Source organism: Primulina eburnea, chromosome 17 (assembly GCF_022965805.1).
Source record: "Primulina eburnea isolate SZY01 chromosome 17, ASM2296580v1, whole genome shotgun sequence".
In the NCBI taxonomy this organism is placed as follows: Eukaryota; Viridiplantae; Streptophyta; class Magnoliopsida; order Lamiales; family Gesneriaceae; genus Primulina; species Primulina eburnea.
Genome location: NC_133117.1, coordinates 17,516,146 through 17,531,976, shown reverse-complemented (window position 1 = coordinate 17,531,976; position 15,831 = coordinate 17,516,146). Strand labels below are relative to the sequence as shown.

The 15,831-nt window shown below is 42.0% G+C and overlaps 1 protein-coding gene across 1 annotated transcript; it reads left to right on the top strand.

Annotated features, from left to right (window-relative positions):
* The first annotated feature begins 5,766 nt into the window (after positions 1-5,766).
* Positions 5,767-8,645, top strand: LOC140817912 (uncharacterized). Its single transcript, XM_073177704.1, has 3 exons — positions 5,767-6,847; positions 7,064-8,502; positions 8,622-8,645. The coding sequence occupies exons 1-3, from the start codon at positions 5,767-5,769 to the stop codon at positions 8,643-8,645; spliced, it is 2,544 nt and encodes an 847-aa protein (XP_073033805.1).
* The last annotated feature ends 7,186 nt before the right edge of the window (positions 8,646-15,831 follow it).

Below are 15,831 nucleotides of genomic sequence, written 5' to 3'. Positions count from 1 at the left end.
TACCACCTGTTGTGGGGACCCGGACGCTAATTCATTCCTTAATCGTCTTTAGGAATATTTCAAACAATTATAATAAACAGGGTCTAATTTTTTTTTTTAAAATACCAAGCGGAAATGTAATGTAATTAAATTCAAATTACATATTAAACATAACATACAATTATTGTATGATCTACAATAATTCAACTAGGTTCGACTACATATCAGTACTGAATCCTAAGTTGCTTCTGAAGCCCGGATCTCCACGCTATCTAGTCCAGCCTCGTTTTCTTCTTGACCCTGATCCTATCCCACATGTTGCCATGCACACATACAAACAAGAAAAAAGCCGGATAACTCCGGTGAGAACTACATTCCCAGTATAAATCATGTATACATGCAATCATATAGACAATATAAAAGCATCTAACAAACAATTCCAACATGTATCAAAATCAGAACATGAATCAGTACCATACTAAATCATGTTCTACACATGTACCCTAATTAGGAACATAATCAATATCAAGAATAACTCCTATTCTAAACATGTACCAATATCAGGAACATAAAGGGATATGAACCATATTCAGTAACATAAATCAACATCAATAAATATAAATCAATGTAACTGTCACTCAGACTCGTGACTCTACGTTTTAGACTAGACTCAATCCTAGCCTAGGGATCCCGATTTCCAGATATGGTGTTCCTATATCGAATTCCGTAATAGAAGAAATTCCGATTCTATTTACTCGATATAACCAAATATGGTGTTCCTATATCGAATTCCGTAATAGAAGGAATTCCAATTCTATTTACTCGATATAACCAAACATCCGGTGTCCTGACCTAACCGTCATGGATTATGGCTCTAAAGCCAATATCCTATCTTGTGACATCGTGCTATGTGCCCGTGGCGATCCCACCACTATCATGCACCTTTTTCCCAAGATTCCTATACTATCTTGTGACATCGTGCAATGTGCCCGTGGCGATCCCACCACTATCAGGCACTTCTGTCAGCAGATTACTCGACTAATACCTGCTTTCTATAATTCAAGAGAACAAGTACATCAGTCAATCAATGAAAATATCAATGCCATAAAATAAAGTATGTGATTTAGTGAAACTAGAGTCAAACCTCACTCGAGTTGTGCAATCCCAACTCACCATTAATTTATACCTTTGTCTTCTCGCTCAGAAGAAGAAGAAGTCCTGACTCTATCTCGGTCCATTCCCAATCTGGTAATAACAATACCAAACAGACACAATATCAATACATATAACTCAATTCGGAACCTGTTCTGATCAATACTCAAATCAAAATATACTCTGATCAATGTCAATCGACATACGGTATACCAATACAATCTAAATCAATACCGACTTTGAACAATATCAATCAACTGATATTTCGACAGCATAACAATACTGTATTGATAACCCTGTCAGTCCCAACATCACAGATCTAATACCAGAATTCATAATCGATATCGATACAACTCATACTCTGAACGATAATACAAATCTGATATGAAATCTTAGCCAAATCGATTCCGAAAATCATAACAATTACAGAATTAGTCTGTTCTTTAATCTGGCTTCAATCATACGATGTCTACTGTAGCAGAAACACCATATATAATTCCTATTCAGTTCTGACAATATCATAAATTCAATTCGTGTCTAAACGTACTAAAACTTACGTTCAGTTATAGCCTGCGTTGATAGGAACACAGTACTGAAGTCGGATTCAAAATCAGACGGACGGATCAAAGTGTAAAGGCGTAAGGATTTTCTGTGCTTCCTCCTCGTTTCTTTCTTCAATTTCTGAAGAAAAGAGACGAAAGATTCATGTATATATATATATATATATATATCCATTTGCATGCTAAGCTACGTGTCTCATTCTTCACAATTCTTAGGCGATGCTCGAGCGGTCACAAACTACCGCTCGGGCGCCGAAAACTCTGTCCGAAGCTTAGCTTATTATCGATTGGCGCTTGGGCGGTAAATTCCCACCGCTCGAGCGCCACATTTTCTGTCTGAAAATAATCTTGTTGAACACTGGCGCTCGGGCGGTAATATTCTACCGCTCAGGCGCCATACTCTCTGTCCAAAATCTAAACTTATGGTGCATTGGCGCGCAGGCGGTCTTTTTCCACCGCTTGGGTGCCCCACGTTCTGTCCAACTTCTTGGCTTATTATGCACCTAACGCCCGGCTTCTCCTTTCATGTTTTTCTTTAACTCCTGAAATCCCAATTCTGTTAATTACTCGATATCTGATTACAGTAATCAAATCTCGGGCATTACATTTCTCCCCCCCTTAGATATGATTTCGTCCCCGAAATCATAGCCAATCAATTCAAATATGCCAGAAGAAATGTGTATATAGAGTTTAAATTAGCAAACTCATCTCAATGAATCCATTCTGAATCAATCTCATATCAGATTCTGTCTTTCAGGTAGTCTCTTATGTGAGAACCCGAAAATTTCGACCGAAGCAAATCAAGTAAGTAATATAAAAATTATTTAAAATGATTCAGTAATTTTGTTTCAATTAAACTACTTTAATAATAACTTAAATCTCATCAAATTTAACTCAAGAAAGTAGATTCTAAGCTCGGGGATTAGCTCGACAGGAGACCAAGTTACAAGTAACCATATTCATCGAAGAGTTTTCACGAGAGGAGTAAAACCCCAGCTCAAGGACAAAATCTTCCAGCTCGAAGAAGCTCAACCAAGCTTGTCCTAACAAGACCACAAATAGAGCTAAAAGATAAACTAAAACTTTGGACAAATTAAACATGCAAGAGTTGCCTTTGGAGTAAACAAAAAAGGGAGATAAGGGAAGGACAAATTCATGGTGTAAGAAATGGCTTTTGGTGCTTGATATGGAGCTTGAGAATTTATTAATCTTTGACCACATTTACACCCAAATTTGGGCTCCAAGTTTTCGGCTGAATGAAGGAGATCAAAGGCCATTATTTTCCTATAAATACTACCATGCACCTCACAAAAATTGCACTTCAAACAATTCCTCAAAGGCCTCTAAGTTTTCGGCCCTTACCCCTCACCCTATACACTCTCGGCCGAAGACAAGCAAGGGAGAAGAAGGAAGCTCGTACATTCCAGTGTTGAAATCTTGTGTCAAAGTGCCGCCCAATTGAAGACAATATTTGTGGAAATTGCGTCGAAGTGCTGCCGGAATTTTTGAGAAAGCTTCATTCAAAAATCTACAAGTGTAAGTGGGATTTTGATATGTATTCGTTTGTATTTTTAAAACTTGAATATGTATGTCATGACATGCATGTATGTGTGTCTTCATTTTCGAAAATTGCTAAGCCATTCTGTTTAAAATTTCGATCGATTATGTGTTCTCTTTTGTGCTTCGAAATTCGTTAATTCCGCTGTGTCCGTATGAAAACTCTGAAATCTGAAAATCTGAAAAGTTCTGTCTGTTACTTCTGAATTCTGTTTGCACTGTTACGATTCGAATTTGAAATGGGACGAGAATTGTGATTCTGTCTGGCCCCCATTGGTGGGTATAAAACCATGTTCTGTCTGGCCCCCATTGGTGGGTATAAAACCATGTTCTGGCCTCGCCCCTTAGAGGACTAACATATTTGGGACAATTTGACCATGGAAATGAGATGAGTAACAGTGTTCTGTCTGTTCTGATATGTTCTGTCCGAATATCTGTATTGCTTATGTTTTATTCTGAATCATTTGATAAGTTCTATCCTTTGAATCGTTTCTGTCTAATTAAGTTAAAGATGTTGATTTTGAAAGTTTGTTAAAGAAGAGTTCTAAGAAACTAAGTTCTATATGTATTTTTGGAATCGATCGACCCCCACTTGCTGAGTGTTTCCCAAAACACTCACCCCTTACAAATTTCAGATAAAAATGAGGGACAACTGGATGAGGAAGAGCAAAACGCTTTCTGGGGTTGGTGAATCGGAGATCAAGATCAGAATTCAACATTCTACTTTTCTTTCGTTTCCGCTATTTGAAACTCTGATGTATTTTATTCCTTTGTCATTGTAAGACAATATTTCATTTATGAAAAAGACTGGTTTGATTTGATACGAGGCTTTATTGTTTTGTTAAACAATGCCGGATGTCACCGACGCTTCGAACTCGGGGCGTGACATTTAAGTGGTAACAGAGCCAGGTTCATAATCCCGCTGGGATTTTGACAGACAAAATTTGACAAAGTCAAATTTTGGCAAAAGCCTAGTGCATCCCAATCTGAACCCAACCTTCATCTGTTCTCTAAAAATTCGAACAGCTCCAAAAATCTATCCTTTCGGTCAGTCATTCCGAAAATCCTTATTATTGAAAATTCCACGACAACTTTGTTGCTACTATTTGTGCTTCGTGCCTTTCTACGATTCTGATGATTTATTTTTATCCTAGGAAATGGCTGCCCCTCGTACTCGTGCACAGGCTGCTCTGCGCATGCGTCAGCTTACCATCGATAACCACGCTAGGAAAATAGAGACTTTAAAGGCGCGACTAGCCAAGGGGAAATTGGAAAGACAAGAGCTGAATGAGATTAGGCACCTGCTTGAGTCGGACGTACAGCGACTCACTCATCATTTGGATGTAGCTGAAAGTCAAATGCTACAGATACCGAAAAATTCGATTCGCTTCGCGCGCTTGGTTTCAATCAACAAGGATTTACTTGAGAGGATTGAGATAGAAAAGGATCGCGCTGCTCAGGCCCGTCAGCGCCAGGAGGAGTACATCGCCAAGCAGGATCGGTATATTTCGAAGCTCCACGACACTATGGATCGGCTCCAAGACCAGAATAACTACCTACATTCAGTGATAGAAAACATGGAGGAAGCAGAAGTAGCACCCATGGAGGTAGATGGAGTCGAGAGCGATAGTGATAGCGACGGAGGAGATGTGTTCGATTAAATTAGCAAATTTTTAACAGAATATCTGGATTGTAATAAAGTTGTGACCGAGAAAAATATTATTTCGAAACTTTCTATTATTGCATATTCAAAATTTGACAAATATCTTATGAAAATGTTCTTTTCTTATTAGGAACACTACATGGATCCCCAAAACATCATAAATGAACTCCAAAGTCAACTTCAAAAGCAAGAGATGGAAATTAAAATACTGAAAGAAAGAAATGAGAAACTATAAAGAGATAACTATCAATTGGATGGAAACAATATATGTATAGGGGAAGACCTTCGGGAAGCCAGAGTTGAGGAAAAGAAATTGCGCGATGACGTCAGACGATATGCTGCGTATCATCTAGAGTCAGAACGACAGCATGAGATCACCAAACAAGAGCTGAAGAAAGCGCAAGATAGGATTCTTACGCTCCAAATCCGAAGTGATGGCCTTCTCAGTATTCAACATCGTCTTGAGGAAAAGATTGGAGAACAAGAAATCGATGAGAAAGTAAGCCAATCGACAATACAAGAACTGCAGGACCAAGTGAACAACCTTGATCACCACAACACGCAACTGCAGAATTACATCGAGCATCTACAAAATGAGATGGTCAACATGGAAGAACTCATAGAGCAATTGGAAGAAAATCCAATGGAAGAAGAAGAAATTAACGAGGCTGTAGGAGACGGCGAAGTGTTAGATGAATAGGGAGAAAAGGACCCTAGATTAGCTTTTGATTGTATCTAGGATTACTTGATTTAATCGTTGGTTGTATGCAAATCCTTTTCAATATTAATGAAATTATTCCTTTGATTAAATTTTGTGGCAAACAAATTAATAAAGAAAATACGTGTTTATAGGAGATGGCAGGCAGACCACCTCGAAACAACCGTAACGCTCGGGACGCCAACCAAAACGATAATCCACCACCACCGCCACCACCCAGAGTAAACCTCAGTCAAGAGGATATGATGGCAATAGCAACTATCGTCGCTGCAACATTACAAGGATTTGTGAATCCACTGGCCAACGCCATCCAACCACCCCAAGAACCTCAGCCACGTGGGATTAAGTATCACTATGAATCTCTCAGAAGGAATCGAGTTCCAACTTTCGATGGGAACCCAGATCCGGAAGTCAGTCACAACTGGCTCAAGAACGTTGAAACACAACTACATCTACTGGAGGTACCGGAAGAATTGAGAGTGGAAGTCGTGACCCCGTTTTTGGAGGATCGGGCTAGGAAATGGTGGGAAACTGTGTCGCTACCTTTAGCTGAAGTAGAAGATATCACGTGGCAAATTTTCAAAAGAGAATACTTGAAACAATACTATCCGGCCGAGTTTCGTCTGCAAAAGTTGAATGAGTTTGAGAATTTCAGACAGTCACCAGATATGACGGTAATGGAGTACACGTCAAAATTCAATGATTTGGGAACTTACGTCCCGACAATCATGTCAGATGAGACGTTAAAAATGCACCGTTTCAAGAAGGGACTCAACAGTAGAATTCAGTCGGCACTGGCAGTGTACAAACCAAGCAGCTTTGCGGACTTAATGGACGCTGCAATGAGCGCAGAAACCGATATCAAGCGACGTGAAGAAGAAAACAAGAACAAGAGACCGATGAACAATCAATCCACACAGAATAATCTCAAGTTCAAGAAACCAAATTATTCAGGAGGGTCCTTCAAGGGAAGTTCTGGCAGGATTGGTAACACCGAAGGAAAATGGTGTGATACATGTCGTCAAAAACATATTGGAGAATGTTATCGGAAGACAGGCGCTTGTTTCAAGTGCGGGAAGGTGGGCCATAGAATTAAAGACTGTCCAGACAACAAGGACAAAGGATCGGGGCCCAACAAACAAAATGAAAACAAGACAAATGCTCGGGTTTATGCCATAACCCAAGAGGAAGCCGATAATAGCAACGAAGTTGTGGCAGGTACCATCTTACTCAATAAAATGCCTGCATATGCTTTGTTTGATTGTGGTGCCACACATTCGTTTGTGTCTAGAAGATATGCTAAGAAGCTTAAACTTGAGCATGATATTCTTAGTGAACCGTTAAGAGTAGCAACACCGGCTAGCAAAATAATCGAGACTCACAAAGTATATCGAAACTGTAAAATTTGTATCGGCAAACAAATTTTTGAAGTAGAACTGATTCAACTCAATATGGTGGAGTTTGACATCATTCTTGGAATGGACTGGTTAGCTAAGAACCATGCCATAGTAGACTGTCAGAAGAAAGAAATTAGACTTCAAACTCCAGCAAAGAGGGAAGTTGTATATCAAGGGAAATCCAAAGAAAGGAAATCTCTGCTATTTGCCTCGCAAGCCTGGAAGGCCATGAAAGGAGGAGAAGAGATTTATCTTGCAGTAATTAATGAAGTCAAAGAGGAAGAAGTCCCAAGGTTGGAAGATATTCCAATTGTTCAAGAATTTCCAGACGTTTTTCCCGAAGAATTACCGGGAGAGATACCCGATAGAGAAGTGGAATTTGAAATCAACTTGGTCCCTGGTGCTGCACCAATCTCTAAGGCACCATACCGAATGGCTCCAGCTGAATTAAAAGAGCTAAAGGAACAACTGCAAGAACTACTGGAAAAAAAGCAGGTTCGCCCCAGTGCATCACCGTGGGGAGCCCCAGTGCTTTTCATAAAGAAAAAGGACGGGAGCATGAGACTATGTATTGACTACAGGGAGTTGAACAAGATCACTATAAAGAATAAGTACCCACTCCCGAGAATAGATGACCTTTTCGACCAGCTGAAAGGAGCCAAAGTTTTCTCAAAACTTGATCTCAGATCAGGTTACCATCAGCTAAAAGTCAAAGCAGAAGATATCCCTAAGACTGCTTTTAGGACAAGGTATGGGCACTACAAATTCACGGTAATGCCATTTGGTCTAACCAATGCTCCTGCAGCTTTCATGGATCTTATGAACCGGATATTCAAACCGTATCTCGACAAGTTCGTGGTAGTGTTCATAGATGACATCTTGGTGTACTCACCAAGTGAGGAAGAACATGGTGAACATCTACGTCTCACTTTGCAAACATTACGAGAGAAAGAACTCTATGCCAAATTCAAGAAGTGTGAATTCTGGCTAAAAAGTGTGGCGTTCCTAGGCCATATAATCTCAGAACAAGGGGTGTCAGTAGACCCTAAAAAGGTAGAAGCAATCAAGGGTTGGCCACAACCAAAGACAGTGACTGAAGTAAGGAGTTTTCTGGGTTTAGCAGGTTACTATAGAAAATTTGTAGAAGGATTTTCGTCAATAGCTATCCCACTCACTAAACTTACACAGAAAAATTCGAAATTCATTTGGAATGAAGCTTGTGAAAAGAGTTTTGAAACCCTGAAGACAAAACTCTCATCCACACCAGTACTGATTCTTCCCGAGGATGGTAAGAATTTTACCATATACAGTGACGCTTCAAAGGGAGGATTAGGGTGTGTGCTTATGCAAGAGGGTCAGGTAATCGCTTATGCCTCACTGCAATTGAAGCCGTATGAGCAGAATTACCCCACTCATGATTTGGAGCTAGCCGCAGTAGTATTCGCGCTTAAAATCTGGAGGCACTATCTCTATGGAGTAAAATGCGAAGTCTTTACTGATCACCAGAGCCTTAAGTATATTTTCACTCAGAAGGAATTAAACATGAGGCAAAGAAGGTGGATGGAACTTCTCAAAGATTACGATTTGGTAATCAGCTATCATCCGAGAAAAGCAAATAAAGTGGCGGATGCATTGAGTCGGAGGAACCCCGGAAAAGTGAGCTTATCGTCATTATCAGTACAACCAGGTGTAATAGCCGAGCCCGGTGTACGGTACGGTTTAAGCTTTATTGTGTTAATTGGGTTTATGATTAGTCGTTTATAGTTGTGTTTTGGGCTATAGTATTATTGGTTATTATTTATTTGAGGTATTAGTTGGTGTTGATTGTTCGTTTCAGCGTTTCGGATCGATTTTAGTTGAGTTTGTACTATTCATTGCCGTGAGTAGAGTGCACCCGCGCTCTTAGATGAGTGCCCCCGCGGTGTACTATTCATCATTTTGCATTTTGAGGGCCGTGGCATGACCGCACCCGCGGCAGTGCAAGGACCGCACCCGCGGTGTGCACCGCACCCGCGGTAATTGTAGCACCGCACCCGCGGTGATCGTGCATGAGAATTATTTTGGTATGCCGAGAGCATGGCGCACCCGCGGTGCTTGTGTTGGCGCACCCGCGGTGTAAGTATGGGCGAGTTTTTAATTCACTTTTTGGGAGTTGTTGGCCATACCTTATCCTATTCCTTCTCTTCTTTACCGATTTTCTCTCCATTGGCAAGGGTTTTCATCCATTTCAATTGCTTCCCACCTTTGATTCTTGGCTTTGTTTCGATTTCCGACTTGAGATCATCGTTCTCCGTGGTATAAGGAAGCTTAGGTAAGTTTTTGGTGAGATTCTAACGAGGTTTTGAGTTAAGGGTTATTTTGGATTTGATGTTTGAGTTGTTTAATGGATTATTTGGCTTGTACTTGTGGATCTAGAGTTGATATTGGTGTTATTTATGGATTATTGTTGTAGGTGGTGTACCAAGAGCTTATTTGAGGTGTTCTATTGGTAGTAAGTGGAATTTCATCCTTTTTGCTCACATGATATTATATGTATTGTGTTTTAAAGGTTTCAAAGTGTTATTCCCTTCCATTGATCCATTGCTATGTATTCATTTCATTGATTATCTATTGGAGGCATTGTATGTCTCACCATTGTTATAAAGGGAATACAAGAAATATTATGAGATTGCGAAACGACGGCCTTAAATGCTATTGAGAATTCAAATGTTTTATTGGATTGATTTATCATAGCCATAGCATTGCATGCAATTAGATGATCATCGACCATAGGCTTTTATCCCCTCACAGTTATCGATTTATATCGATGGGATATTGGCAACCACAGTTACAGATACTATTGATATCAATCCAACCATAGAAAAGAGAAATACCATCGTATTGCTATCTATTGCTATTGCTATTGCTACAGTTATTGCTACGTTATTCATGTTTCAGAGTCGATGGTATTTATGATTTAAAAGCCATGTTTTACAGTGTATACTATGTATCATTGCTATGTAAGAGTTCCACTTGCTGAGATTTATTCTCATTTCAGTTATTTTCATGTGATGCAGATAAGAGCGACGGACCGGGACGTTGACTGTGGATGGGGGTCATATGCATACGAAGATTGGAAGGATGATTATTTTGTACCATTTTGTAACATGATCACACTAATGATATTTTGTATTTTGTTATGTCATTGGAATGATCATGTTGTTATTTTGTAAACACTTTTATAAAATGTATTTTGAAACTCCTTCCATGTTTGAAAGAAAATTTTAAATTCCGCTGTATTTTAATTGTATCGGATCAGGGTGTCACATTTAGTGGTATCAGAGCGGTGTTCTTCGGACCAATGCATATGACTTCGTCTACTTTCAACTGTCCGGGTATGTTTTCTTGCATCTATTCATTGTTATTTATTGATTGGTGTCTTGTGAGCAATTGTAGAGTATGCCTCCTAAGCGTAAGGCGGCAGAGGGTGAGGATAGTTCTTCCTCGAGAGTTGTCGACGAGTTCGGCAAGTTGCTTAAGGAGCAGGCTAAGGTGCATAGCGATCAGATTCAGCAGTTGCTCCGATTGCAAGGAGCAGGTCAGGGTCGAGGCCAAGTGAGAGGTCAAGTTGCTCAGGCTGTTGGCACTGATGCCGTCTTTTCTACTTTCAAGAGAATGGATCCACCGGAATTCGCAGGTAGCACCGATCCTCTAGTTGCTGTCGAGTGGGTCAAGGCGCTTGAAGCTATCTTCGATCATCTCCAGTACGAGGATAAAGACAGGATTAGCTGTGCAGTGTTCATGTTGGTTAAGGCTGCCCGCATTTGGTGGAATGCTACGAAAGTTGGAGTTGATGTTGCGACACTGAAGTGGTCAGAGTTCACTGACTTGTTCTACGACAAGTATTTCCCCGACGCACTTCGAGCGAGGAAGGTTACGGAGTTCTTGGAACTTAGACAGGGGAGTTTGGATGTTGGCCAGTATATCCTGAAGTTTGAGGAGGGTTGCCTATTTGCTCCGTATATTGCTTCGAACGACAAGGACAAGGGCGCTCATTTCATTCGAGGCCTTAGAGCTGAGATTCGTCGTGATATCAACATGTCCAAGGCTGTTACTTTCAAGGAGATTGTGTCCAAAGCTTTGTTGGCCGAGCAGGATGAGAAGGACATTGCCCGGGAGAGGCAAGAGAGACACCAGGCCATTGCTCAGAGAGGTCAGGGTTATAATCAGAGGGGCAGGGATCGTTTCAAGGGCAAGGGCAAGATGGAGTCGAGTCCTAGACCTCCGCCAGTTCCAGTTCCATTTGATCCTGAGAAGCCGCAGTGTCCAAAGTGTGGTAAGCATCATCGAGGAGAGTGCAGATTGGGCACTCATACTTGTTTTCGTTGTGGCGCGGCAGGCCACGTTGCTAGGAATTGCCCGAGGGGAGATAGCCAAGGGAAGGTGCAGGGTCGTATCTTTTCCATGACGAAGGAAGGTATTAATCGTGAATCTTCATTGATCCTTAGTACTATTTTGATTTCAGGCAGAGTAGCTACTACTTTGATTGATACTGGTGCTACTCATTCTTTTATGTCTGAATTATTTTTGAGATCTTTGGGTATAGTTCCTTCTATTCTTTCCCTTCATCTTAATGTTGTTTTGCCTTCGGGGGACGTGTTGTGCCCGACATCGATTGTCTTTGCGTGCCCTGTTCGTATTGAGGAGCGAGTTGTCTTCGCTGATTTGATTGTTATCCCTATGGTTGCTTTCGACGTTATTCTTGGCATGGATTGGCTTTCGACTTACCGTGCAGTTATCGATTGTGTTGCTAAGAAGGTGACTTTTGCAGATGATGGCCAGGGAGGAGCGCTCGCCAGTGCAGGTACTTCGCTGGTCCTTCCTTTTATTTCTTGTCTTGAGGCTGAGAGATTGTTGTGTAGAGGTTGCGATGGAATTCTTGCTTCTATTGTGGATGTTGATAGATTGATTAAGTTGAATGTAGATGATATTGATGTGGTGAGGGAGTTTGCTGATGTGTTTGAGGATGATGTTCCGGGTTTGCCGCCGGATAGGGATGTTGAGTTTGTGATCGATTTAGCTCCAGGTACGGTTCCTATCTCTAAGGCTCCGTACAGGATGGCCCCTACCGAGATGAAGGAATTGAAGACTCAGTTGCAGGATCTTTTAGACAAGGGCTTTATTCGTCCGAGTTCTTCGCCTTGGGGAGCTCCGGTTCTGTTTGTCAAGAAGAAGGATGGTTCCTTGCGGCTGTGTATCGACTACAGGGAGCTCAACAAAGTGACTGTCAAGAACAAGTATCCGTTGCCTCGGATAGATGATTTGTTTGATCAGCTCCATGGTGCCACTGTGTTCTCGAAGATTGATCTTCGGTCTGGCTACTATCAGTTGAAGGTTAGGGAGTCTGATATCCCTAAGACAGCTTTCCGGACCAGGTATGGTCACTATGAGTTTCTTGTCATGTCTTTTGGTTTGACCAATGCCCCTTCAGTCTTCATGGATCTGATGAACCGTGTGTTCAAGCCTTATCTGGATAGCTTCGTCATTGTCTTCATTGACGATATCTTGATCTATTCCAAGACCAGAGAGCTTCATGCAGAGCATCTCAGAGTTGTTCTTCAGTTGTTGCGAGAGAAGAGGTTGTTTGCCACGCTGAAGAAGTGTGAGTTTTGGCTAGATCAGATTTCTTTTCTAGGCCATGTGGTTTCGAGAGATGGCATTGCTGTTGATCCATTGAAGATAGAGGCGATTCAGAGTTGGCCTATTTCTACCACTGTTTCAGAGGTTCGCAGTTTCCTTGGTTTGGCAGGTTACTATCGTCGTTTCATTTCAGGTTTCTCCAAGATTGCCCTGCCATTGTCCAATCTGACGAGGAAGACTGTGAAGTTCGAGTGGTCTATTGATTGCCAGAGTGCATTTCAGGAGTTGAAGGACAGATTGACGACAGCTCCTGTTCTTTCTTTGCCCAGTGGTTCAGAGGACTTTGTTGTCTTTACCGATGCGTCGAAGAGAGGCCTTGGTGCAGTGTTGATGCAGCGAGGTAAGGTCATTGCCTATGCGTCTCGCCAGTTGAAGGATTATGAGAAGAATTATCCGACGCATGATTTGGAGCTCGCAGCTGTGGTTTTCGCCCTGAAGATTTGGAGACATTATCTGTATGGCGAAAAGTGTGAGATCTTTACAGACCACAAGAGTTTGAAGTATTTGTTCTCGCAGAAAGAGCTCAACATGCGACAGAGGAGGTGGTTAGAGCTTGTCAAGGATTACGATGTGACGATCAGTTATCACCCAGGGAAGGCGAATGTGGTGGCTGATGCTTTGAGCCGCAAATCGAGTGCTTCTTTGAGTTCTTTGATTCAGAGACCATTGTTGATGGATTTGCAGAGAGAGGAGATTGATCTAGTGATTCCAGGTACCATTGCTCGCTTTTCAGCGTTGGTCATTCGATCTACTTTGACGGACAGGATCCGTAGAGAGCAGTCGACTGATGTTCAGTTGACAGAGTTGAGAGCTAGAGCCGAGGCTAGAGGGAATTCAGAGTTTAGTCTGAATGGTGATGGTTTGGTGACTTTCAGAGGCCGTATTTGTGTTCCTTCTGGCGACGATATTCGTAGAGACGTCTTGACAGAGGCTCATACCGCACCTTATTCGATTCATCCAGGCAGTACGAAGATGTATCAGGATCTTCGTCGACTCTACTGGTGGCCAGGTATGAAGAGAGATATTGCTTTGTTCATTTCTCAGTGTCTTACTTGTCAGCAGGTTAAGATTGAGCATCAGAGACCTGCTGGGACATTGCTATCTTTGCCGATTCCTCAGTGGAAGTGGGAGCACATCACCATGGATTTCGTGACTGGTCTGCCCAGAGTTCAGAGGGGTTATAATTCCATTTGGGTTATTGTTGATAGATTGACCAAGTCGGCTCATTTTCTCCCAGTCAAGACGACGTATTCGATGTCTCAGTATGCCGAGGACTACATTGCCGAGATTGTTAGACTTCATGGTGTGCCCGTGTCGATTGTGTCTGATCGTGACCCTAGATTTACCTCCGAGTTTTGGAAGAGTCTTCACAGAGCTTTGGGTTCTCGATTAGCTTTCAGTACAGCTTATCATCCTCAGAGCGACGGTCAGTCAGAGAGAGTCATTCAGATTCTGGAGGATATGCTCAGAGCTTGTACTATTGACTATTCTGGTAGCTGGGATTCCAAGTTGCCTCTTGTGGAGTTCACATACAACAATAGCTACCAGGCGACGATTGGCATGGCACCGTATGAGGCACTTTATGGCAGGAAGTGCAGATCCCCTTTGTTTTGGGATGAGGTTGGAGAGAGGAAGATGTTGGGTCCCGAGTTGGTCCAGCAGACTGCCGATGTTGTTGCAGTTATCAGAGAGAGGATGAAGACTGCTCAGTCGAGGCAGAAGAGTTATGCAGATGTTCGTCGCAGACCTTTGCAGTTCGAGGTTGGCGATCATGTTTTTCTGAAGATAGCACCTCTCAAGGGTGTGATGCGATTTGGCAAGAAGGGCAAGTTGAGCCCTAGATTCATTGGTCCATTCGAGATATTGGACAGAGTTGGTGACCGAGCCTACAGATTAGCCCTACCGCCCGATCTTGACAGAGTCCATAATGTGTTTCACGTATCGATGCTCAGGAAGTATGTTGCAGATCCTTCCCATGTTCTTCGCCACGAGCCATTGGACTTGACGCCGAATTTGACTTACCATGAGATTCCGATTCAGATTCTGGATCGCACAGTTAGAGTTCTGAGGAACAAAGAGATCGGCATCGTTAAAGTCCTTTGGAGAAACCATTTGATCGAGGAGGCTACGTGGGAACCAGAGACTGAGATGAGAGAGAGGTATCCTGAGTTGTTCGTGCCGTGACGTCAATTTCGAGGACGAAATTCCTCTAAGGAGGGGAGATTGTAATAGCCGAGCCCGGTGTACGGTACGGTTTAAGCTTTATTGTGTTAATTGGGTTTATGATTAGTCGTTTATAGTTGTGTTTTGGGCTATAGTATTATTGGTTATTATTTATTTGAGGTATTAGTTGGTGTTGATTGTTCGTTTCAGCGTTTCGGATCGATTTTAGTTGAGTTTGTACTATTCATTGCCGTGAGTAGAGTGCACCCGCGCTCTTAGATGAGTGCCCCCGCGGTGTACTATTCATCATTTTGCATTTTGAGGGCCGTGGCATGACCGCACCCGCGGCAGTGCAAGGACCGCACCCGCGGTGTGCACCGCACCCGCGGTAATTGTAGCACCGCACCCGCGGTGATCGTGCATGAGAATTATTTTGGTATGCCGAGAGCATGGCGCACCCGCGGTGCTTGTGTTGGCGCACCCGCGGTGTAAGTATGGGCGAGTTTTTAAGTCACTTTTTGGGAGTTGTTGGCCATACCTTATCCTATTCCTTCTCTTCTTTACCGATTTTTCTCTCCATTGGCAAGGGTTTTCATCCATTTCAATTGCTTCCCACCTTTGATTCTTGGCTTTGTTTCGATTTCCGACTTGAGATCATCGTTCTCCGTGGTATAAGGAAGCTTAGGTAAGTTTTTGGTGAGATTCTAACGAGGTTTTGAGTTAAGGGTTATTTTGGATTTGATGTTTGAGTTGTTTAATGGATTATTTGGCTTGTACTTGTGGATCTAGAGTTGATATTGGTGTTATTTATGGATTATTGTTGTAGGTGGTGTACCAAGAGCTTATTTGAGGTGTTCTATTGGTAGTAAGTGGAATTTCATCCTTTTTGCTCACATGATATTATATGTATTGTGTTTTAAAGGTTTCAAAGTGTTATTCCCTTCCATTGATCCATTGCTATGT